Source organism: Rattus norvegicus, chromosome 10 (assembly GCF_036323735.1).
Source record: "Rattus norvegicus strain BN/NHsdMcwi chromosome 10, GRCr8, whole genome shotgun sequence".
NCBI classification, from domain to species: Eukaryota; Metazoa; Chordata; class Mammalia; order Rodentia; family Muridae; genus Rattus; species Rattus norvegicus.
The window spans coordinates 4783574-4806668 of NC_086028.1; the positions used below are offsets into that span (position 1 = coordinate 4783574).

The 23095-nt window shown below is 47.5% G+C and overlaps 1 protein-coding gene across 11 annotated transcripts in view; it reads right to left on the minus strand.

The window, feature by feature from the left end:
* Snx29 (sorting nexin 29) overlaps positions 1-22109 on the minus strand; it is a 413817-nt gene extending 391708 nt beyond the window's left edge. For 3 of the 11 annotated variants that reach the window (XM_039086862.2, XM_039086863.2, XM_039086865.2), the window contains exons 1-3: positions 6952-10463; positions 5532-5593; positions 3044-3096 (exon numbers count right to left, since the gene is read on the minus strand). In XM_039086862.2, coding sequence (XP_038942790.1) covers positions 3044-3096; positions 5532-5593; positions 6952-7018 — 182 coding nt within the window. In that variant the 5' untranslated portion in view covers positions 7019-10463. Of the gene's footprint in view, positions 1-3043; positions 3097-5531; positions 5594-6951; positions 10466-22023 lie in introns of those variants that run through there. The other 8 variants (XR_005489945.2, XM_039086858.1, XM_039086860.1 and 5 more) reach the window with 7 other exon arrangements.
* Positions 22110-23095: the final 986 nt, after the last annotated feature.

Genomic DNA, 23095 nt, shown 5'->3' on the forward strand with positions numbered 1-23095 from the left:
CTTGCAATCTAGCCAAAATAACTTAAACTAAAAATCCTCCTGCCTCCACCTCCCACAGGCTGGGATCGCCACGCCCAGCTCTCCTGTTATTCTTTTAAAGTAATGTTTACTGAAAACACAACTTCTGTGATCACGCCTGTGATTCCCTGCACTAGGGTAATAGGACAAGAGGAGACAGAGTTCTGGCCAAGCAAGTGCTCTCCAAGCAAATGCTCTGCTCACATCTGTAGACCTAGGTTGGAATCTGAAATTACCATCATGAATTTACAATCCTTCAGGCCCTTCTGATGCAGGTAGACCTTAAGTTCCAGAATGAGGACCCCTGTTCTGACGAAGGGTAGATCCTTTATCAGACCTTGAGGGAAAACATCAGTTAACACTATGTAAGTACAATGTCAAAACACAACCCACACTCTAAAGTCTGGCAGGCTCAACAGGCCTGGGCAACACGGCGAAGGTACAAGTTCAAGGCCACACTGAGCTATATAGCAAGACCTTATCATAAAAGGAACACGAGGAGTAGCAGGGACCTAGGGCGATGGCTCAGCAGTTAAGAGCACTTGTTTTTCTTACAGAGGACCAGGATTCAGTTCCCAGCACCAACATGCGGCTCATAATCATTCTTAACTCTAGTTCGGTCAACTCTCTTCTGACCTCTGAAAACAACAGGCACACACACATGATACACATGTATACATGAAGGTAAAACATTCATATAGAGTAAATAAATCTAAATAAATTAATTTTCAAAGATTTAAAATAAATAAATAAAACAAGGGCTGAAAGATGGCTTAGCTAGTAAAGGTGCTCGCCACCAAGTCTGACAACACAAGTTCAATACCCAGAACCCACTGTGGAAGGAAAGGACTGACTCCTACAAATGGTCTTCAGTGCACACATACTACATACACTAAATAAATAAGTAAAAAGAAACAACCCTTCACCCTCAAAGCTCACAGGCATGGAGATGTTGTGGACACTGAACACCTACTACAGGGCAATGGGGCACACATTCCTTGGGATACAGGATCTTTCCAGAACACCGTTTAGGTGCTATGGCTGTGCATGAAGAAATCTGCTAAGCTCAGCTGTGGGGATGGGCTACTCAAGCATTTCCAGACAGCTCCCTGGGTGTGTGGGGAGCACAAGGCATTCCTGGGCCCAGGAGGCCAGCATTAGAGATAAGGAGGGACAAGCCGTCAGCTGTGCAGATGCACCAACAATCAATACAGCCAAATACACATGTGGGCTCCGAGCTGGCAGTAGGAGGGCGGAAGACAGAGGAGAGATGCAGCAAAACACGAAGGTGCACAGCCTGTTGGATGTTCAGTGGAGCAAAGGGAAACTGAGGAAGGGAGAGAGGAAGGCAGCACTGATTGTGCACTGGCCTCTGTGCATGGCTTGTGCTGGTAAGGTTTCACAGAGAAAGGAGGAGACAACAATGGGAAAGGGGAAGCCAGGCTCACAGGATGGGAGCTAAGGAAGAATGTCCTCTGGCCTGTTCCTGGGCCACAGGGCATGTGACATCACAGCGCAATTCCAGGAAGACTGGACACCTGTGACCTCAGCTGGGCCACGTGCACTTAACCAGCCAACATGAGAGATGTGGACAGTGTGTTAGCCTCTCCTGGGCCGCACATAAGCTGAAGGGCTCTCTCTCACCGTAAAAGGACACGTGGTGAAGTATATTAAATATATTGAACAAATATCAGTTAACATTAAAATCCTGTTGGTATCCTGAAAGCACTCATGGTCAGACCTTGGTGACTTTGGGGGTGGGGAGTGAGTTTTCTCTGCAATCGTTGTTTCACATCAATGTGTAATCATATGCTTTTATAACTCGTCACTGCTATGGCATATGTATGTCTACTACAAACATTTCTATCACACTTTACTATGTCTGTCTGTCTGTGTCCACAGGTGCACACATGCCATGGCAGATGGCAGATGCGTGTCAGTCAGAGGACAATCTGCAGGAGTGGATTCTCTCCTTCCACCTTGTGGGTCCTTAGGATGTGTCATCTGGGGTGTGGCAGGTGCCTTTACCTGATGAGCCACCTCATGGGCCCTACATGCAGAAGTTTGAAATTGCTACATATGCATGCACTTCCTACCTAAAGGAAATTCTATGAATACCATTTTTTGCTTCTTTGATATGTGTATGGAGTTAGAAATTGAGCACAAGGTCTCATATATGCTAGAATTGTGGTCTAACACCAGGCTATTTTTGTTGTTATTCTTGTTGCTGGTGGGGGTGGGGGAGGGGGAGGGGGGCGACTTGGTTTGGTTTGGTTTGTGTGACAGGGGCTAAGCTGCCTATGTTGGCCTTGAACTCACAACAGAGCTGAGACGCCAGCCCTGGTTGGAACACCACTCCGTCTTACAGACGTGCTATACCCGATCACCTATTTTCTAATCACTGAATGTTTAGGTTTCTGAGTCTTCCCAACTGTAAGTCATCATGGAGATAACTTTACATAGAAAGGTCCTTCGAGTAGAACAGGCTTCTAGAAGGAGAAGATAGGAAATTAGAAGCATATCAATAGGCGCATATCAATAGGCGGTGCTGTTCATCCGCAGTGGAAGCTGTCACTGTCCCTCCTGGCTGCAGAGACAGACACAGCAGCATCTATTTCTTGGCACGTTTTCCTTAATGGTGAAAAGGTTTTGAAAATGACCTATTAGCTAGGCATGGTGACACATGTCTGCAGACCCAGGGCTGGGAGAGCTAAGGCAGCAGGAGGCTGAATCCATTAACAGTGGAGGGGAAGGGTGAGATGGGTCAGCGGGTAAAGACACTTGCCACTTAAGCCTGTCCACCTGAGTCTGACCACCCCACATGCCAATGAAAGGAGAGAACCAGCTCCCGGAAGCTGTCCTCTGACTTCCACACATGTACTGTGCTCATGAGCACTTGCACTCACACACACTATAATAAATTTTTAGAAGATTTTTTTTTTTTAAAGAACAGCATGGGCTACGTAGTAAAACTAAATAAAAGATTTAAGAAGGGAGGAGGAGGACAAAGGAGTGACACACTCACCTGCTGTCTGAGTCTGAGGCGATCTCCTTTCTCCCTCCAAAGCGGATCTGGCACTGCAGAGAAAGAGACTGCTGAGGCGGGCTGACGGCTGAAATGGTAGACATCACAGAGCAGCCTCGGGGCTTCAGATACATACGGCAGGGACAGAAGCCAGAAGGGCCTTGGAAAAGTCAGATGGCCCAGGCCCTGGTGCTTCACAGAGGTAAGAAGCCAGCACAGCATCCTCAGGTCTCCCTCTTCACTCCAAGAAGTGAGTGAACTGGGCAGACAGGAATGCAGGCACCTACAGCTACTCAGAAAGTGGCTGCGGCAGCAGCAGCAGCAGCAGCTGGATACGCAGCTCTTGCTGATGGCCTGAGAACTTCTATGCCTCTGTGCCGGTGAGCCGCAAAGGGGGCAAACTGTGTCAAAGGGTGAGTGTGTGACAGCTGCCTGGGGGAGCCTTCAGACCAGTGGACTCAGTGATGAGTAGTTCTGCCAGGCTGAGTGGATGGGGAAGCCACCTTTCACAAAACAGACCTATAAAGCTTGCCCTGACCATCTTCAGCCATAAAGTGCCCCAACCTTCACCATCACCCATTGCCTCTTTCATTGTTGTTTGCTCTGAGCTGGCCTCCCTCTGTAGCCCTGACCGAATGTACAGCGGTCCTTCTGCCTCAGCTTCCCAAGAGCTAAGATCACCAGGACACTATTCAGGGTAAAGACAAAGAGTCTCTGCTTATGGATAGCAGACTTACATGATACATAGATTTAGGTTAAAAATTACATATAATCTAAAAAGGACACTGTTATCCAGACACAGTACACACCACACATACTTTTTAATTATAGGTAAATGATAGCTATATCAATAAATATCAATAAAGCTGGCTGTTATATAAGATAAATATAACAGTTCAACTCATCAAAATAACTCAGCAGCTCTGAGCAGAAGCCCCCGTTTGTGTCTAAGTGCCCCATGGAAGCCACTGGATCCACTTCCCTGCCCTGCCCCTTCCTTCATTCTCCAGATTAAACACAAACCAAACTCCGCCAATGTTAACAATGCAGTTCTCCCAGCATCCCTGTGCAGAGGAAAAGTCAGAGTCCAGGGAAAAGGAGGACTGTCTTAGGTTTAAGAACACCTTGGGGTTGGGGATTTAGCTCAGTGGTAGAGCGCTTGCCTAGCAAGCACAAGGCCCTAGGTTCGGTCCCCAGCTCCTAAAAAAAGAAAAAAGAAAAAGAGAAAAAGAAAAAAAAAAAAAAAACACCTTGACCAAAAGCAACTTGCGAAGAAAGGGTTTGCTTCATCCTATTCCTCCTCATCACCGTGCCTCATGGAGGAAGGCAGGGCAGGAAGTGAAGCAGCAGCCATGGAGGAGCACTGCTCACTGGCCTACTCCATATGTCCTGCCCTAGGGTGCCATCTGCCCACTGTGAGCTCGGCCCTCCCACATCAATGATTAATCAAGAAAACACCCTCCCAATTTGCCTTCAGTCAATTTGAAGGAGCCATTTTTTTCCTATGGAGATTCCTCTTCCCAGAAGACTCTAACCTGTATCAAGTTTAAAATCTAACCACAAAGGGGCACTCAGAAAGTCTGGCAGCTGAAAAGAGATAGAACTGCCTGGGCCCATTCATCACATCAGGCTCCCTCAAGTTTTGGGCAGACACTGGATTCTCTGAGCCCACTTCAACATTTAACCCACAACCTGTTAAACTATCTCCCTCCTTACAATGACGTAGAAACAAATATCAATATTCTCTTCCTAAAGAGGGGCTCGTTAAATTCTCAGGTTTGGATCCAGCCCTCCTGCTTACTGTGACAGCTTAAGTGAGTTGCTGATCTTGTAGTCTCAGTGCCTTGATCTCTACAGTGAAAACAATCACAGGAACTCCTCCAGCAAGTGCTGAAAGACTTCACTGAAAGCACTCACAGAGAGCCAGGCACAAGGTGGGCACGTGATGGCAGCAAACATTACAGTGTCGGATAAGCCAGCACCACAGCCAGCATCAACAGCTGCTGCTGCCTAGCCAGACGCCAGCACAGCTGCTAGCAATGTAAGCTCCTGGGTGTGGCCTTGGGCCTCAGGTCTTGTGTTGGCACTTTTAGGGTCCTAAATGCAAGCCAGCACCTCTGAAGAGCTGCCCTAAACAAATCTGCTGGGAACCAAACTCTGCAATGAAGACAGGTCAATCTGAAGGATGGAGTCCCCTGAAAACTCTGGACCCCCACACCAAAGACTTCCTTCCCTGCTCTGTCATTCCCTAAGGAGAAGTCTGCTCAGCCATTCTCAACTACATCTGGACATGGTGGTATATACCTGTAATGTAGGATGGGAGGCTGAAGCAAGAGTTCTAGGTCAGCCTGGACAACCTGGTGGTAACACCCAGTCCCAAAACAAGCAAACACACAAAACCATTCCCGACACAAAATAAGCCTGTGCACATAAAAGGGCAGAGCAGACTTTGGACACTCACACAAAAGGCTGTGCTGTGCATCCTTACCTGCTTCACTGCATCCAGCAGCCGCTCCAGCAGGAACTGCCTTCTGTCATCGTTCTGCAGCCCTAAAATGCAATGGGGTTTAATTACTTCTCTCTGACAAGCAGACTCTAAGACTTTCTGACACGGATGCTGAGCACAGTGGCACACGCCTTTAATCCCAGCACTCCCCAGGAAGAGGCAGAAGGATTTCTGCAAGTTTGAGGACACCTGGTTTACAAAGCTAGCAAGGTCCAGGATATCCAGGACTGAAAGACCCTATCTTTAATTAAAAAAAAAAAAAAGTTTCTGACATCTGACATGATAGAGTATGGCTATCCATAAACATCTTTAACAAAATCAGTAGCCAGGTCAGGCACCAGCAATCTATGGCAATGATCGCAATGTGCTCCATCAGAGGAAAACCGTTTCCCCAGACTTAATGAGTGTGTCCTGAACGGTCTCCCTTCTCTGCTGTGATCCTACTGCTAGTGCAGGAGATTCAACAGTGTCTACTCACTGGGCGCCATTAGCAACAAACACAAAACCAAGTTGACCTCACACATTGTCAAATGTATCCTGGAGAGTAGGGATTCCCCCTTGACACCCAGAAGTATAAAATAGCATCTAAGTCCCCAGGACGGCAAGCCCTGTCCTTAGACAGTCTTAGTTCTTTCCCTGCCAAGGCTGACCTTACAGAGTCAGTCAGGGATGTCTAGGGGTGTGGCCCAGTTGGTAGAAAGCTTGTCTATTATGCATGGAGCCCTGGGTTCAGCACTTCATGAACCAGAATGGTAGGCACACTTGTAATGCCGGTCTTGGACGGCAGACACAGGATGATGGGGTGTTCAAGTTCATCCTCAGCTACACGGGGAATTGGAGGTCACTCTGGATTACGTGAGACCTTGTCTCAAAAATAAACAAGCACCAATAGCTTGGCCGATGAGAATCAGGCGGGAGTGTGCTTGAAGGCTCTGGTAGGTTGCGCCTTGTGAAAGGGAAGGAAGGGCCTCACACCTTCCTCCACCCTCATGCCTGAGTCTTAAGCATTTGGATGAACAGAGCACCCTTTGCCCATTAAATGACATACCTGGAGGAAAAGCCAAGAGAATCACAAAGGTGCCCTCCTGGGTGCGCTGAGCTGCCAAGCCAATACCACAAATAACCCTCACCAGTCAAAAACCACACAGGACCAAGCCCACATAGGCGCTTGAGTTATTTTTTTGCAGTCAAATAAATTCCCAAATAATTCCCACAAGAACAAAACACACACAGAATTTTGATTAAAAAGGTCTGCCGAAGAGGACCTTTAGCAACAGACAGCCCACGAACAGATGTATAGATGACCGTAATGGACAGGGTAGCACCTCAAGGAAGTGAAGTCTGAGGATGACAATGCCCCAACCACAGAGCAGGCGCTCTGAACGGGGATGGAGTTGCTCACCAGGGCTTCTGTCCTGAGACAGCAGGAGGAGTGTGAGCGAGCTGGGAGTGAAACGGTGTGGAGTCATCTTCTCATGGAGCTGACATGTGCTAGGAAGAGTCAGTGTGTGAGCACACTGAGAGGAAGAGTCAGTGTGTGAGCACACTGAGAGAGACAATGAGAGGACAGAAAAGGTCAGAGGCCAGCACAGCGTAGGGGCTCTCTGCACGCTGACACATGAGCTGAGGCCTTTATAAAGAAAAGCAGCGCCCACGGAAACACATGGAAGGGCCGTTCCAGGCAGAGCAAGCGGTTAGTGGAGAGGCTGAGGCAAGACAAGCTCAGCTGCTGTCTTCCAGGCCTAAGGACAAGGGATAGGTAGAAGGACCGTAAGACAGGACTAGAAGTCTACTGGGATGGGGGTGGGCAGGAGGACCATCAGACAGACTGGCACAGCAGCCAGCCACAGAGGGTCCTTCCCAGAAGTCTACAGGCTGAGAATCCGATTTAACCTGGACACTAACTGGTGCAAGTATGATTTTGATGGACAGCATTGCCCCTCGGAAGCCTGTGCTAGAATCACATCAAGATGGCTGCCTTCCTCCAGGCCTTGAGGCGAAACAGAGACACTCAAGACAACAAGTCCTTTTTCTAGAAGAGCCTTTGATAAGGTCAAGCCTACACCAGGCAAAAGAGCGTCTGGTAGCACAGCTCATGGCAGTGCAGAGGCCCCAATACATCCGCTTCACACAGTGCACACCCTTCCCACCTGTGCTTCTCTTCTCCACAGCTCTCTCTCAGCAGAAGGGTTTGCCTCTGCCCCCCTCCAACACTGAAACCAAAGGAAAGTATGGCTTTCTTCCTTCCTTTTTCCAAGTTCTAGACCTTATAATTCCTCAACACTGGGCATCAACAACTAGAAATGACAGCTTCACCCTAAAAATGCTTCTACTGGTTTTTTTTCTCATAACAGAAATTTATGAGGCTAAAAAACAATAAAAAACAAATAAAAAGAAAGAAAAACATCTCTACCATCTCACTAGACAGCATTCTACTAGTCAGCTACTACTACTGTGTGCACTTGGGGTAGGCATGTATATTTGTGCATGTTCAGGTACACGTATGTGCATATGCATTAGGACATCAAAGGTCAACCTAAGGCTGGAGAGATGGCGCAGTGGTTAAGAGCACTGACTGCTCTTCCAGAGGTCCTGAGTTCAAATCCCAGCAACCACATGGTGGCTCACAACCATCTGTAATGGGATCTGATGCCCTCTTCTGGTGTATCTGAGGACAGCTACAGTGTCCTCATATCTACTTGGGTTTGCTTATTTGTTGTTCATTGTTTTGAGCAGGGTCTCTCACTGGACTTAGCACTTAGCACTAAGTCAGATTGGCCACCCAGTGAGTGCCAGGGATCCACCGATTGCTGTCTCCCATGTACTTAGGTTATGAGCATTCTTCACCATTCCTGGCTTTTCCCATGGTGCTAGCTGGGTATCTGAACTCAGGTCCTCATGCACCCTGTGAAAACATGCCTGACGCTGAACAGGTCTAAGCTGAGAGGCTCACTCCCTGGCTTTGGTCTCCGAGACATGAATCTCAGTGAGACTGTCTTGACCTCAGCAGGGCACCTGTGGCCATCTGAGGCCTGAGAAGATACAGGAGAGTCTCCAACAGGACAAACAGGTGACTCCAAGGCCACTTACCAGCAGCGGGAAGTAGAGAGAGGCCCCTGGCTGCGAAGGGAGTAACGTTCAGCAGGGAAGTCACAAGACATAAGTCCTCATCCTAGCCAGGCCACTTGCTGGCCATGTGACAGGGCAGTCATTTCCCCTCTCTAGACACTGGTTTCTGCATGATATTGTAAGCACTAGCCCTACAGTATCCAAACAGAAGGATCCTGCACAGACTGGCAGGCAGCAACACAAGGTGTTTCCTCACCTTCTACAGTAACAAACTACACACACACACACACACACACACACACACACACACACACACACACACACCAGAGCCCAGAAGAGACCTCCAGGTCCCAGCATCACAACCACACAGGAAGAATATCAAGTTAATACTACCCCAAGTCACAACTGTTGGCCAGGTCAATAAATGACTAGTCTACACCATCCTTGACCAAGAAGGGGAAAGAGCTCACTCAAGAGACAGAACTAAGGCTGGGGGAGAAGAACTTACATTGTTACCACATCTGTCTGCAACACACCTGTAACCACAGCCCATGACAAACACTAAGCCATTGCTCAGTTACAGTCCAGAGGTGAACCCTGGTCTTCCAGCCGCCTCCAGGGACAACTTCAGCTAAGAGCAGCTTGGCTTGTGATGGAACACTTTTCCTGGTTTTCCTGAGTTCCATGCCCAGCACCCCAGAGAATGCCCCCAAGACTGCACACATGATATCACACGGCCATGTAAAATGCCAAAACCCAGTTCAAATGGCACCCTGTGGCCTTCCCTTGTCCCTGTCCTTTAAGGTTTAATGTCCTGTTTAGATCCCTGATAGATCCAAACCATGTCCTACTGCCACCTTGGTGACAAGAATGAGAAAGTGGGGACTTGAGCTGTCCTCCTCAAGCTGGGAAAGAGCAGACAGATAAACCCAGACAGACTCTGGAGCCTAAAGATGGAACAACTTCTGTGGACTCAGGGTTTCCCTTAGGAGATGAGCACGTTTTCAGAACAGGACAGAGGCGCTACTCACACATTATGAATGGTACTGGTTGCTCAACCTAAAGCGATAGCTAACTGTGTGTGTATCATACTAGTAAAATATTGTAATGGGAAGGCCTGCCACAGATAGGTACTAGCAAAAAACCAAAAACCAAACAAACAATTTCAATGCAATCAAACAACTACAGGAGGATTGCTCCCAAGGAAGGAGCACCAAGCTACACCCTGAATCCCTCTTACATGTATCTAGTTTCCTAGAGAGAGCACCTGTCTCTCTGGTGGTCAGGGTCCCCATGGGAAGCACGCAGTGCTCAAGTATAAGGGTTCAGGAACAGTTGAGGGGCCTTACTCAGGAGTAGGTGTCAGTAACCCTCACACCCAGGGTTGATTCCCCTCCCAAGGGCAAGCAGCAGGAGATGGAATCTTTCTGGAGATGTGGTCTCATCTAGCCCAGGCTGGGCAGAGGATGATCCTGGTCCCCATTCTACCTGTAGCACACTGGGACAGCAGGCTTGATGTGTCTCCTGCAGGCTAGGCTAGCACTCCCCAGGGAAATACATCCCCAGACCCCTGAAGACTTCTTGTTGACTTGTTTGTTTGCTTGCTTGTTTGTTTTGAACACAGGGGCACTGGCTAGCGTGAAACTCACAGAGACTCCTGCTGCCTCTGCTTCCCCTGTGCTGGGATTAAAGGCATAGGCCACCATAGTTGGCTCTTACTCCTTATCTTTGCTTTTTGTCATCATGAATTGGAGAAGCTGGGCGTGGTGGTGCACGTTTAAGTCAGTAAACTATCCCAGGGGGATTGCTAAGATTTTGGGGTCAGCCTGAGCTACACAGTGAGTCCTAAGCCAGCTAGAGCTACATGGAAACACCCTGTCCCGTCCCGTCCCGTCCCCTCCCCCCTCCCCTCCCCCTCTTCCCTCCTCTGTAGTGTAGGAGCAAATAGAGACCAAGCATGCTGCTGAAGAGCTTGAAGTGCCCCAGGCAATCCTAGGAGTCAAATGGGCAACAACTGAAAGACTAAGTTATGTTGGGGGACTAGAGAGATGGCTCAGCGGTTAAGAGCAATGACTGCTCTTCCAGAGATCCTGAGTTCAAATCCCAGCAACCACATGGTGGCCCACAACCATCTATAATGGGATCTGATGCCCTCTTCTGGTGTGTCTGAAGACAGCTACAGTGTACTCATATATAATAAATAAATAAATAAATAAATAAATAAATAAATAAACAAACAAACACTTTAAAAAGAAAGGAAAAAACAAAAACAAAAAACAAACCTTTGTACCTCTCTTTGTCCAGCTTGCTTCTTTTTGTCACAGATCTAAGAGTGAGTCCTAATGACCACTAATACTAGCCTATCTTCCAACATAAATCCAAAACTCTTCCATTTCTCCTTAATCAGATTTTTAGGACATGGGCAAAAAGCAAACAACATCCTTTGCCAAAATAGCACACACACACACACACACACGCACGCGCGCGTAATCTCTAAGTCACTTACTAATATTCTTTCCCTCTGAAACTTCTGAAGCCAGGACCTACAGTTCGAATCACTCTCAGCACTGCTGTCTTCCATGCTCCTACTAGGATGGCCCAGGAAGGCCCATTTAAAGCACTCAACTGCTCTTCTAGTCCAAAGTGCACATTCCACCAATAAGCAGCATGGTCAGGCCTGTCACAGCAACAACCCCAATCCTGGCACCAACTTTTGTTTCAGTCACTGCTCCATTGCTGTGAAGAGATATCATGATCAGGCAATTCTTACAAAAAAAAAGCATTTAATTGAGGGCTTGTTTAGACTTTTAGTCTGTTACTATCATGGCAGGGAATGTGGTCAGACATGGCACTACAGAAATAGCTGAGCGCTACATCCTGATCCCCCTGGGGGTTGGGGGAGGTGTAAGGGGCTTTTGAAACCTCTACCAGTGACACATTTGCTCCAACAAGGCCACACCTCCTTATCCTTCTAATCCTTTCAAACTTGGTGGTGACTAAGCATTCCAATATAGGAGCCTGTAGGGGTCATTTTTATTCAAACCACCACAGTCATTTGGACTAGCTTTAAAAAATAAAAATAAAGAAGTTGAGGGAAGAAAAAACAGGATAGGATCTCGGCTAGATAGACACAGGCAGAGAAAAATGTAATGGAGAACGTGGGGATGTGTCTCGGTTGGCAGAGAGCCTGCCGTCCACACAGAGAACTCTGAGTTTGATCCCCAGAACCATTTAACCTTGCATGTGCATACCACACTGTGGCTGCACGCCTGTAATCCCAGCACCAGGAATTAGAGGCAGGAAGATAGCGAATCCGAGGACCACCCTCAGCGTCCTAACAAGGTGAAGACTGGCCTGAGCTGCTTGAGATTTTCAGCTGAATGAATGGGCTCCTTGAGTAAGAGCCACTGGCTGCTCTTCCACAGGACTCAGGTTTGACTCCCAGCACCCGCATGGCAGCTCACAACTCCCTGTAACTGCAGCTCTAGATGATCTGATGCCCCCTTCTGGCCTCTTTAATCATGTGATGCACAGACATATATGCACCCGAAACAAAAACTCCATGTACGTAAAATACATCTCAAAAGTGCAAGGTTCCCTCCCCAGGGAAAGAAGGGACCCAGGCCAGCAGGCAGGGGAGCTGGCAGAAGCACCACCTGGGCCAGTTCTGAGGGCTCCTGTGTGGTCAGGTGAAGTAAGAGTCAGGGAAAGGACCGCACCCCCACAGGCTCTGCACTGTGACCTCTCACCCAAACACAGCCCCTCTCACCTGAGTGAATGGTATCTCTCAGCCCTTCCCGCTTCTCTGGAGTGCACGCGCACGTGCACGCACGCACACACACACACACACACACACACACACACACACACACACACACCTAGGAGGTCTTTCTGATGCCACATGCTAGTGTTTCCTCCACACAACTTACAGAGACAGATTACACATACAACTCTAGGCTAAGTGCATGACACAGGTCTGGCCCACCAGATAGATCCACAGTCAGACGACCCTAAACTTCCCCTAGAGTACTCATGACTTGATGTCACTTTGACAGGATGGCAGCCAAGAGCAACTGGTGGCCCTCTTGCCTCTGTGAAGGAAAGATGGACAGAAGTATTATCCTGCCGACTCCCTAAGAACCTGGAGCCCTCCATAATGTTTTAATTACAAAACTCTGCATAGTCCCATGTTGCAGACTCAGCTTAAACAACTTCTGCCACGTTCCATCAAGAAAGACTGGCCGGTGGACCGCCAGCACCTCAGCAAAGCCTGTTTCCCTAAGCTGACACCACTGCAACAGGCACCAACGCTATACAGCCCTTTGCTGAGTGAAAAGGGACAAACCGAGCTGCTATCCAGAGTGTTTTGAATGGCTTGCCGTTACTGACACGGGGCCTCACCTCCCTCACAGCATTTCATACTAGTACAACTGCTTGGGCACAGAAGCAGTCAGTGCCAGCACTGGGAAAGCACCCTAGAGACATACGGCAAAGAAAGGTAGGCTACTGTGGTGGCTTGGATAGGTATGCCCCCACAGATTCTTGTGCTTACACGCTTGGCCATAGGGAGTGGTACCATCAGGAGGTGTGGCCTCGGAGTGTGTCACTATGGACTTTGAAGTTACATATGTTCAAGGTACACCCAGTGTAGTGTACGGTCTCTCCTTGCAGCCTGGGGATCCAGATATAGAACTCTCAGCTCCTCCTCCTACACCATGTCTTCCTATATCCTGCCATGCTTCCCGCCATGAGGCTGGCAGACTAAACCTCCCAACTGTAAGCCAGTCCTAATTAAATGTTTTCCTTTATAAGAGTTGCTGTGGTCATGCTTTCTCTTCACAATAATAAAACCCTAACTAAGACAGCTACCCTACCCTGCATACCACTATTTACAACACCAAAGTAGAAGAAAAGGAGAGGCAGAGGGGAGAGAGCGAGCTAAGCCTCAATGCAAGCCATAGCTCAAAATAGGACTGCACCGCCCACAACCCTGACCAGTGTGCAGTCCATGGAGCAACGTTTTATCTGGAAACGTTAGAGATGAAAGTAAAACTAAGTTCTATAGTAATGACAAAATGACCTGGGCTGGTATCGAGGGCTTCTCAATCTTATTTCTTTTTCCTTTTGTGTTTAAAGAGTGTGTTTCATTTACCCCAGGCTTACCTTGAACTTCTGATCTTCCTGTACCCCACTCTGAGTGCTGGGGTTACAGGTGTGTACCCCACCCTTGGCTTATGCAATACTATTGATGGAACCAGAGCCTCAGACAAGCTAGGTAAGTGCTCTACCCACGGACCACAGCACCATCTTCATTCCTTTTTTCAATGTCTTCATTTCAGAATCCTTTAGGCATTGTCTCCCTTTGAAACACTCTCACTGTGTAGCCCTAGCCTGAAACTTGCTACATAGACCAGATAGGCCATAACTCACAAAGAGTTATCTGCCTCTGCCTCCCAACTGCTGGGATTAAAATGTGTATCACCATGCCCAGCTTTAGGCCCAAATTTCAAGAATGCTAACAGCTCAGCTCTCATTAGGCATTTGGAACCTAGGCACACAGCAGCAGGAGTGGTCAGGACCACTGACTGAGGGGTGTTAACACCACTTCTGACATTGGAGCACTAACATTCTCCCACAATTCGCCACCCTGTGATGTCATGAAGAGGAAAGATATTAATAGCCTCTGAATGAAACCACAAGCATTCTTTTTCCAGTCACTGTTTCAGCTCATTCCAAGAACAAATCACTTCTGGACAGAGCGCAGCCAACAACCAAGGAGAGACCTGTGACCTTCAACCTTCCAGAAAAATAAGGAACTGCCAAGATGCACACACGTAAGGAGCAGCAGTGATTTCTCTTGGCCAAACTGTTCTGTCAGGTTCAGTGACTCCTTTGGCCCTGACTTTCCTACCCCCTTGAACTGGGATTCCAGCATTTTCCTAACGCTAGGATTTCTGAGAGTTACTGATGGAAAAAAGCACCAAGGACTCTCATGCATACTTGGACAAAAGACAGCACTTGAGAACAAAAATGATCTCTGCTTTCCCATGGAGGGCAAACATGCAGTCTAGAATCCAGAATCCCTTAGCTTCTGGAGGACAGTAGTGGAGGGTTCCTGCTACTGAGTTCTAGAGGAAACCATCTGACCACTCCCTCCGTAAGAGACACCCACATGGGTCTTTTCCTCCGGGTAACTTTCCTTCTGGCATTTTTTTTACTTCTACAGGCAAATGTAAATCTACAATGGCTGTGTTGGATGTATGTTGAGTTGCACTGAAGCATATATTTTACATATAATTCTATACCCTGCATAATTTTTTTGTTTTTTTTTTTCTTTTTGAGACAGAGTCTCATGTAACCTAGATTGTCTTCTAACTCTCTACATGCCCACGGATTTACTTGAACTTCTGATTCTCCTGCCTCCACCTCCTGAGTAGTGGGACTATAGGTGTGCAGTGCCAGGTCCAGCTTATGTAGGGTAGAGATGGAACTCGGGGTCTCATGCATTCTAGACAGACACCTAACCAAGTGAGCCTCGCCATCCTCAGCTCCGGCCTGCCTAGCAGAGCACTGATATTTCAACTAACTCGACTTGTGAAGAAATCTCTATCCTCCTCCCCCTTCTTCTTCCTCCTCTTCTTCCTCCTCCTCCTCCCCCTCTTCACATCGATGAGGATTTCTATGTGAAGTCATACCACATGGTGTTTACAAATTCTCCACCAATGGGCATCTTCATTTTTCTGGCCTGGTAATAAACTATTATCTAGTGTGTGCATAATCTATCTAGTGCATACATTATCTGGTGTATGCATTACACTTCCTAGATACCTGCACATTATGTTCTCAGCCTTGAACCCGTCTTTCCTCTGCTTCTACTAAAACACTTTAAACGCAAGAATACAGCTGAATCTAATGACTAATTTATAAGATGGACAAGAAGTTGAAAAATATGTTAAGCCACACCAAAAGGAAACAGTCAGCAAAATTGTGCAAAACAAAATCCAGAGGACAAAGAAGCACGGGTCCTTCAAAGGCAAGTGCAAAGAGCTTCCAGGAGAGAAGGTGAGCAGCCCTCCCCGGAGCAGCTGAGGCAGGAGCTCACTGGAGGAAGATCTGGACTTTGAGATTCATGATGTGGTTACACAGCATGATACTGTCTTCAAAAAAAGACCCTGTGGGGCTGACAAAGTGGCTCAGGGAGTAACGATGCTTGCTGTGAATGTCTGAAAAACTGGGTTTGATCTCCAGAACCCACGTAAAGGTAAATGGAGAGAACCAATCCCACAAAGTTGTCCTCTGACCTTCACATGTGCACATGGCATCTTTATATACATACATACATACATACATACATACACACACACACTCTCTCTCTCTCTCTGTCTCTCTCTCTCTCTCTCTCTCTCTCTCTCTCTCACACACACACACACACACACACACACTCACTCACTTTCCCATACTTTCATACACATACTCACATACTCACACTCATGGACGGACTTTTTTTTTTTTTTTCTTTTTTCTTTTTTTTTTTTTTTTCGGAGCTGGGGACCGAACCCAGGGCCTTGGGCTCGCTAGGCAAGCGCTCTTCCGCTGAGCTAAATCCCCAGCCCCAGGACTTTTTTTTTTTAAGGACACTATAAACATGTCTTAGTTGGTAAAATGCAAGCATGAAAAACTGAATTTAATCCAAAGGACCGACGTTTTTAAGTAAATAAATAAATCTAGCCACATGTGGTGGTACATGCTTTTAGCTCCAGCACTGGAAAGGCAGAACTGTGAGTTCCATGCCAGCCAGGGCTACATATTTGGAACTTTGTCTTGGATGGACGGATGGATGGATGGATGGATGGATGGATGGATGGATGGATGGACGGGGACAGGAACAGTAGTGCTTGTAATACTGGTATTGAGAAGGCAGAAGGCCTGAGGCTTGATGGCCAGCCTAGCTTAACCGGAGAGCAGCAGGTTCAGTAAGAGATCTGGTCTCAAAACACAAGGGAGAAAGTGACCGAGAAAAGCATTGGTTGACCTCTGACCTCCATACATACAAACACACAAAGACACTGTGCCTCAAAGGATGATATGATTGATAGATAGATAGATAGATAGATAGATAGATAGATAGATAGATAGATAAGCAAGCAAGCAGTGCTCAGCATGGAATCTCACAGCTGTAATCCTATATCACTTAAGAGGTGGAGACAGGGGGCTGGGGATTTAGCTCAGTGGTAGAGCGCTTGCCTAGGAAGCACAAGGCCCTGGGTTCGGTCCCCAGCTCTGAAAAAAAGAACCACAAAAAAAAAAAAAAAAAAAAAAAAAAGAGGTGGAGACAGGAGGATCAGGAGTTCCAGGCCTGCTTCAGCTACATAGCAAATTCAAAGCCAGCCTGAGCAACATAAGACTATCTCAATAAAAGAAAGTAAGAAGACAATGCACAGAATGGGAGAGAAACTTTGTAAGCATATTAATAAAGGAATTATATCTGAAAATTACATAGATTTCTGGCAGCTCAACATTAAGAGAAAAATGGTTCAATTGAAAAGTGGGCTGACAGGAGTGAATGCTGAGAGGTTAAGAACACTGGCTGAGCTTCCAGAGGACCTGGGTTCAATCCCCAGTATCCACATGGCAGCTCAAAACTGGCTATAACTCTAGCTCTAAGAAGTTAGACACAGACTTCTGATCTCTGAGACACCCAGGCACACATGTCATGCACATATATACATGCAGGCAAAATACCCATACACACAAAATACTAAAATGAGAAAAAACTTCCATTGGCAGATGATACAAACAGACATTTCTCCAGAGAAGATATGGGTACAAGAAGCTATGCTGAGAAAGCCTAGGCACTAGGAAAAGGCAAATCAAACCCACAAACAAGTGTCACTTCACACCCACGCCAATGCGGGCTACCAAGGTGCCCTGGGACAACAGAAGAGCAGATTAGACTCCTCGGCTGCTTCCACACAATGCAAGGCTACTCTTCCCTACATTACCCAAGAAGAATGGGAACTAGAGCCCCACACAAGATTGCATGTGAGCTCCACAGCGCATCCTTCTAAGAGCCAAGTGCAAACCACCCAAAGCCCAGCCTCTGATAAGGAGATGACAAGGTGAGCAGTACCCACCCAACAGGACCACTTAACCACAGGAAGGAATGAACTACGGGTTAGGCCGCTCCATGGCTGCACCCTGAGGACCGCTACACTTGATCAACAAAAACAAAAGTGCTATGACTTCATGCATATTACATACAAGCAGCAGGAAGATCCAGAGAGCCAGGCATGCATCCCCACACTCGGGAAGTAGAGGCAAAGGGAATCAGAGGATAGAGGCTATCTTGGGCTACATAATAAATTCAATACCTGCCTGGACTACATAATACATTATCTCGAAAGAATAAGAAAAAAATCCAGAGGCAGAAAATAGATTAGTTGCCTAAGAGTGAGCAGAGGGTGGGTTCGATCACCAGCTCTGAAAAAAAGAAAAGAAAAAAAAAGAGTGAGCAGAGGGAGCACTAACAGCAATTGCTAATGAGCCCAGACCGTCTTTCTGGAGTAATACATTTTTCTTATAATACTGATCACAGTGAGGTTTGAACAGTTCTGTCACAGCACTAAAATAAACTTTTAAAATCTCCTTCCCACTGGGCAATGGTGGCACACATCTTTAATCCCAGCACTCAGGAGGCAGAGGTAGGTAGATCTCTGAATTCAAGGCCAGCCTGGTCTACGGAGTGAGTTCCAGGACATCTAGGGCTACAGAGAAACCCTGTCTCTAAAAACTAAAACAAGAAAAAACAAAACTAAATTCTTTTTCAAAGAGAGCTAAATTATTTAAAAGAAAAGCCACTCTTAGATCTGTTGTACAATCATCTCATAAAACAAAATAATGAAGCAAAGACTAAATGTGAGCATTGCATGGTTAGTGCTATGGGGATACCACTGGGTTCTAACGGGATCACGAAATGAATTGCTTTTTAAACACAATATGAGAGGTGCACATAAAAAAGTATTTGCAGTGGCATGGTACCTGGGAGAGAGGTGGGAAGCAGGCAGGGACACAGACAAACTAGCAACCAGCTGTAACTACCAGAGAGGTAAGAAAACAGAGTTCATTATACAATTCCACATTGGCAGTGTCTCACGTATTGAGATGGATATATACTGTGTATCACAGGCTAGCCTGGAACCTGATCTATAGACCTGGCTGACCTCAAACGTGTGGTAATCCAGTGTTGGAAGTGTTGCAATGACAGACTTGAGCCACTGCCACACACCTGGCAGGAAAATCTTCTTAAGAATGGAAAATTCTCCTGCACTTAAGTTCATTAAGCATCAATTATCAATTCCAAGGCAGGTAGGATTGTGTCATTTTCAACCACAGTCTTCAGGAAACAAAAGTGCCCTGAGCTTGGACACAGTACGAAGCACATGTTTAGCAGAATAGGGTCTGTGTTTGACCTTACACTATCCTTCCACCCTTCTGAATCAATAACACTATTTCAAAAAGGAATAAACCAGGGGCTGGGGATGTAGCTCAGTGGTAGAGCGCTTACCTAGGAAGCGCAAGGCCCTGGGTTCGGTCCCCAGCTCCGAAAAAAAGAACCAAAAAAAAAAAAAAAAAAAAAAAAAAGGAATAAACCACAAATCCAGGCTGAACCCCAACACTGTGCTTACTTATACCGGAACAAAGGATCTATATGAAACACACATAGCAGGAAAATCCAGATGTGATATGCACCCTGCACTGGAGAGGGTAGGGGAAAGGAGGCTCCTGCCTCCAGTCGCTCTTTCCAAAGGGTCATTTGGTCTCTTTTACATGCCCTGTTTGGCTTTAGACCTAATGATTTTTTAAAACTTCCCTTGAATTTTTATTACATTTGTATTAATTTATTTTGCATATCCACATGCATGCCACTGTGTTTCTGTGTTCTTGAGGACAACCTGCATGCTCTCAGGCTATCATGTGGGTCCCAGGGGGAAACACGGGTCATCAGCTGACTGCAAATGCTTGAGCCGGAGTTTTGATACTAAGTGTCTTCTTGAAAGATAAACTGGCCAATTTCCCTTGGTTTCTCAATTTCAGTTCCTCCTCTAATGAAAGCAAAAGAATTTCTACTCCAGGCATCTAGGCCCTTTGGTCACATTAAAAGGAAAAGGTTAGGACTAAGGGTGTCTTTGGTGAGAGGACACAGGCTCAGCAATACATGAGACTCTGGGTTTACCCTTCGGAATCACAAAGTATTTCAGATTGCCTAGCTCCCACCACTGTCCCAGAGGGACTAAGAAGCAAGCCTGTCCCCGGTTTTCACTCCACTTTTATGGAAACAGTAACAACGAGCCCCGTTAAGGGACTAAACACCAATCATTTAGCTGAGCAACCAAAAATCGTTACTAGTCTAGGAGGCAGATGCTATCGTGTCTCCTCGATTTGCTGCAAATTCTACCTTAGTCTTCTGATTCACACAGCTTTAAAGGACAGAGAAATAGCTCACCCGGGAAAGTGTTTGCTGCTCAAGCCTGAGGACCTGAGTAAGGATCTCCAGGACTCGTGCCTGGCGTGTAGCACATACTTATAACTCCAGTACTGGTGGGCTGAGGCAGACACAGGAGGATTTCCAAGACTCTAGTGCCAGACTGGAATAGTGAGCCCTATGGAGACCTATCTCAACAAACAAAGGAGCAGTAGAGAAAGACAGCCAAACCTGATTTCCCACCCTCCTACACATGTGCACATGCAAACACATCTGCACACACACATGCACACACACACATACACACACACTAAATTAATTAAAATTATACATCTTTATGTGGTAGAATCAGGATTTGAACCGAGTACATTGAACTCCATCACCTCTTGCTGAATGCTAGCACACAATGTTTTCGGTATCATTAGTGTTCAAGGATCTAAAACCTTAACTCAGACCCAGTAATTGGCTTTGACAGATGCAGGTAACCTGGAAACCCTCCCAACCATCACCACCACCAGTCCCACCAATAGGATCACAGTTCATAAACCTTGATCTTGAACAACAAAAGACATATAACTTTTTTAAAGATCCCAAAAATAACTTAAAAAAATAAAAATAAAAACTTTCCTCTGGGGCTGGAGAGATGGCTCAGAGGGTAAGATAACTGATTGCTCTTCCAGAGGTCCTGATTTCAATTCCTAGCAACCACACGGTGGCTCACAACCATATATAATGGGATCCAAGGCCCTCTTCTGGTGTGTCTGAAGACAGCTACAGTGTACTCATATAAAATAAATAAATCTTTAAAAACTTTCCTTTGCTCCTCTGCCCTAGCACCCTCTCCACCCCCATGAAACACCTGAATGAACGTCTAGAGACTGGGTGCAAGGACTCTAACATTCAGCTGCACAGTAAGAAAAAACAGGAACTATGAGGGTAGGCGGGTCCTTCTAAGGGAATCCAGATCCCTGTATCCAGCAGGAGAATCAACAGCCAAACCAAGCCTCTCCTGAGTCACTCCCATCTCCACAAGCAACACCCAGGAATGACTTAGCACCAAAACATCAGGACTCTTGAGAGGGAGGCTCGAAGACACAGACTCCCGACAAGGGACTAAACTTCAGTAACACTGAGCACAAGCCATCCACATGCACCTTCCTCTCACTTCCAGCCTCCCCACCTGCTCTACCTCCCTACTGGTGGTATTGGCTTGGGCAACACATCAGCCCCATTTAGGTTCAGCATTGGGCAAGAAGGAAAAGGCTGCAGGACACAACCAGAGACTTCAAATGATGAGCTAGAGAACTGGAACATGAACCAACAGCCCAAATACAAAAGGCTGCGAGAGGCAGGCTGAGAGGCTAATGGGCCAGCTCTGGGGACACAGGTGCAGGGAATAAGAAGGAGGAAGACAAAGCTGCCCTAACACTGAGATCTCTGGGGACCCGCAGCTGTCGCTCTCTTTTGCTGGGTGACAGAGGGGTCGAGATCTAGAGACGCTCTTTGCCTTTGGAGAAAGAGGAGTCCCTAGGGATAAGAGACCTGGAGCAGAGAATGACTGAAAACCAGGGGCTGGTAACTGGAGCTGGATCCCAGGGGGGTCACGGGAGAAAGAAGGACTGAGGCAAGTATCAGAGATCTGAGAATCCAGGGTGTGGAAACCTGTCAAGGGGGTCGGCAGGTTCGAAGGGTCTGGGAAGGGACTGGGGAGCAAGCTCTGCTCTAAGAGTTGGCTGTCACGGATGAGGCGAAAGGACAGGAGCGCCAGCCCCGGGATAGTGGAAGCTGTGCTGAACTCCCGGCCAGGGCTCCGAGCCTGCGAGGGACCCCGCGGGGGTCTGCAGGGTGTAAGGATACCGGGCCTGGAGAGTGCGGCTGCAGCGGCGCCGCCGGGCGGGTGACAGCAGCGGGGCCGCCACTCACCGCTCATGTTGCCACTCCCGGGGCTGCCGCCTGCCTTGCCGCCGCCTGCCTTGCCGTCGCCGCCGCCGCCGCCGCCGCCGCCGCCGCCGCCGCCGCGTCTGCAGCCGCCAAGCTCCACACAGGCCTGGAGAACGCGCGCCCCGCCCGCTGGCCCCGCCCCGGAAGCAGGGCCTTCCGAGAGCCCGCCTCCCGACCCGGAACCAAAATACTCCGACCAGTCGAGGCCCAGGGTGACGAGTAAGATAGCCGGCACCTCAAAAAATAAATACCTCCCACTCCCCGAGCCAGGCAGAAGACATCCGTTTAGACTGACGTCCAGACGGGTATGCGAGATAAGTGTACTCAGAGCCTGGAGTAGTGTGGTGCATGTTGGTCAAACCAGCACTCCGGACAAGGCTGATGGATCAGAAGTTCAAGGTCAACCTTGAACTGCATCGCGAGTTCGAGACTAGATTGGGCTACTTGAGACTGTCTCAAAGAGAAGAGAGAGGAAGAAAAGAGTAATGAGCCTGCAGGGCCTGGTGGTACAGGTTTTAAATCCCAGCATTCAAGAGGATGAGGAGCCTGAGCTACAAGAGATCAAAAGCTGGGGAGAGGACGTGCCTTGTATGCATGAGGCCCAAGCTTCAACTCTCTTCACAAACCAAAACAAAAGGTGAATTCTAAGCCATTCTGGGCAACTTCTCGAGACTCTCGAAATAAAAAGTAAAAACAGGGTTGCGGAGATAGCCCAGTAGTGGGGTAGCATGCGCAAGGCCCTGGATGCCATCTCCAGCACCACAAAGAGAATCTGTGTGTATCAGTGTATGTGCGTAATGGGCCACCGTGGCAGATGAGCAATCCCAGAAAGTCTCTCCTTTAGGCCAAGCCCAGTATAGGTATTCCAGAGGGAACAGGTCAAAGCCCATCCCTGGAAAGGTCGGTTGGAGCACAGGATGAGAAATAGGTGTTGAGAAGCAGGATGCTGAAAGCTAGGAATGCCCTTTTGCAGGCAGGAGAGTTTGTACTTTCTTGCCTGTCTCTCCTGATGGATGCAGAATAGAAGCCCATTGCAAGAATTTAAGCACTGAGC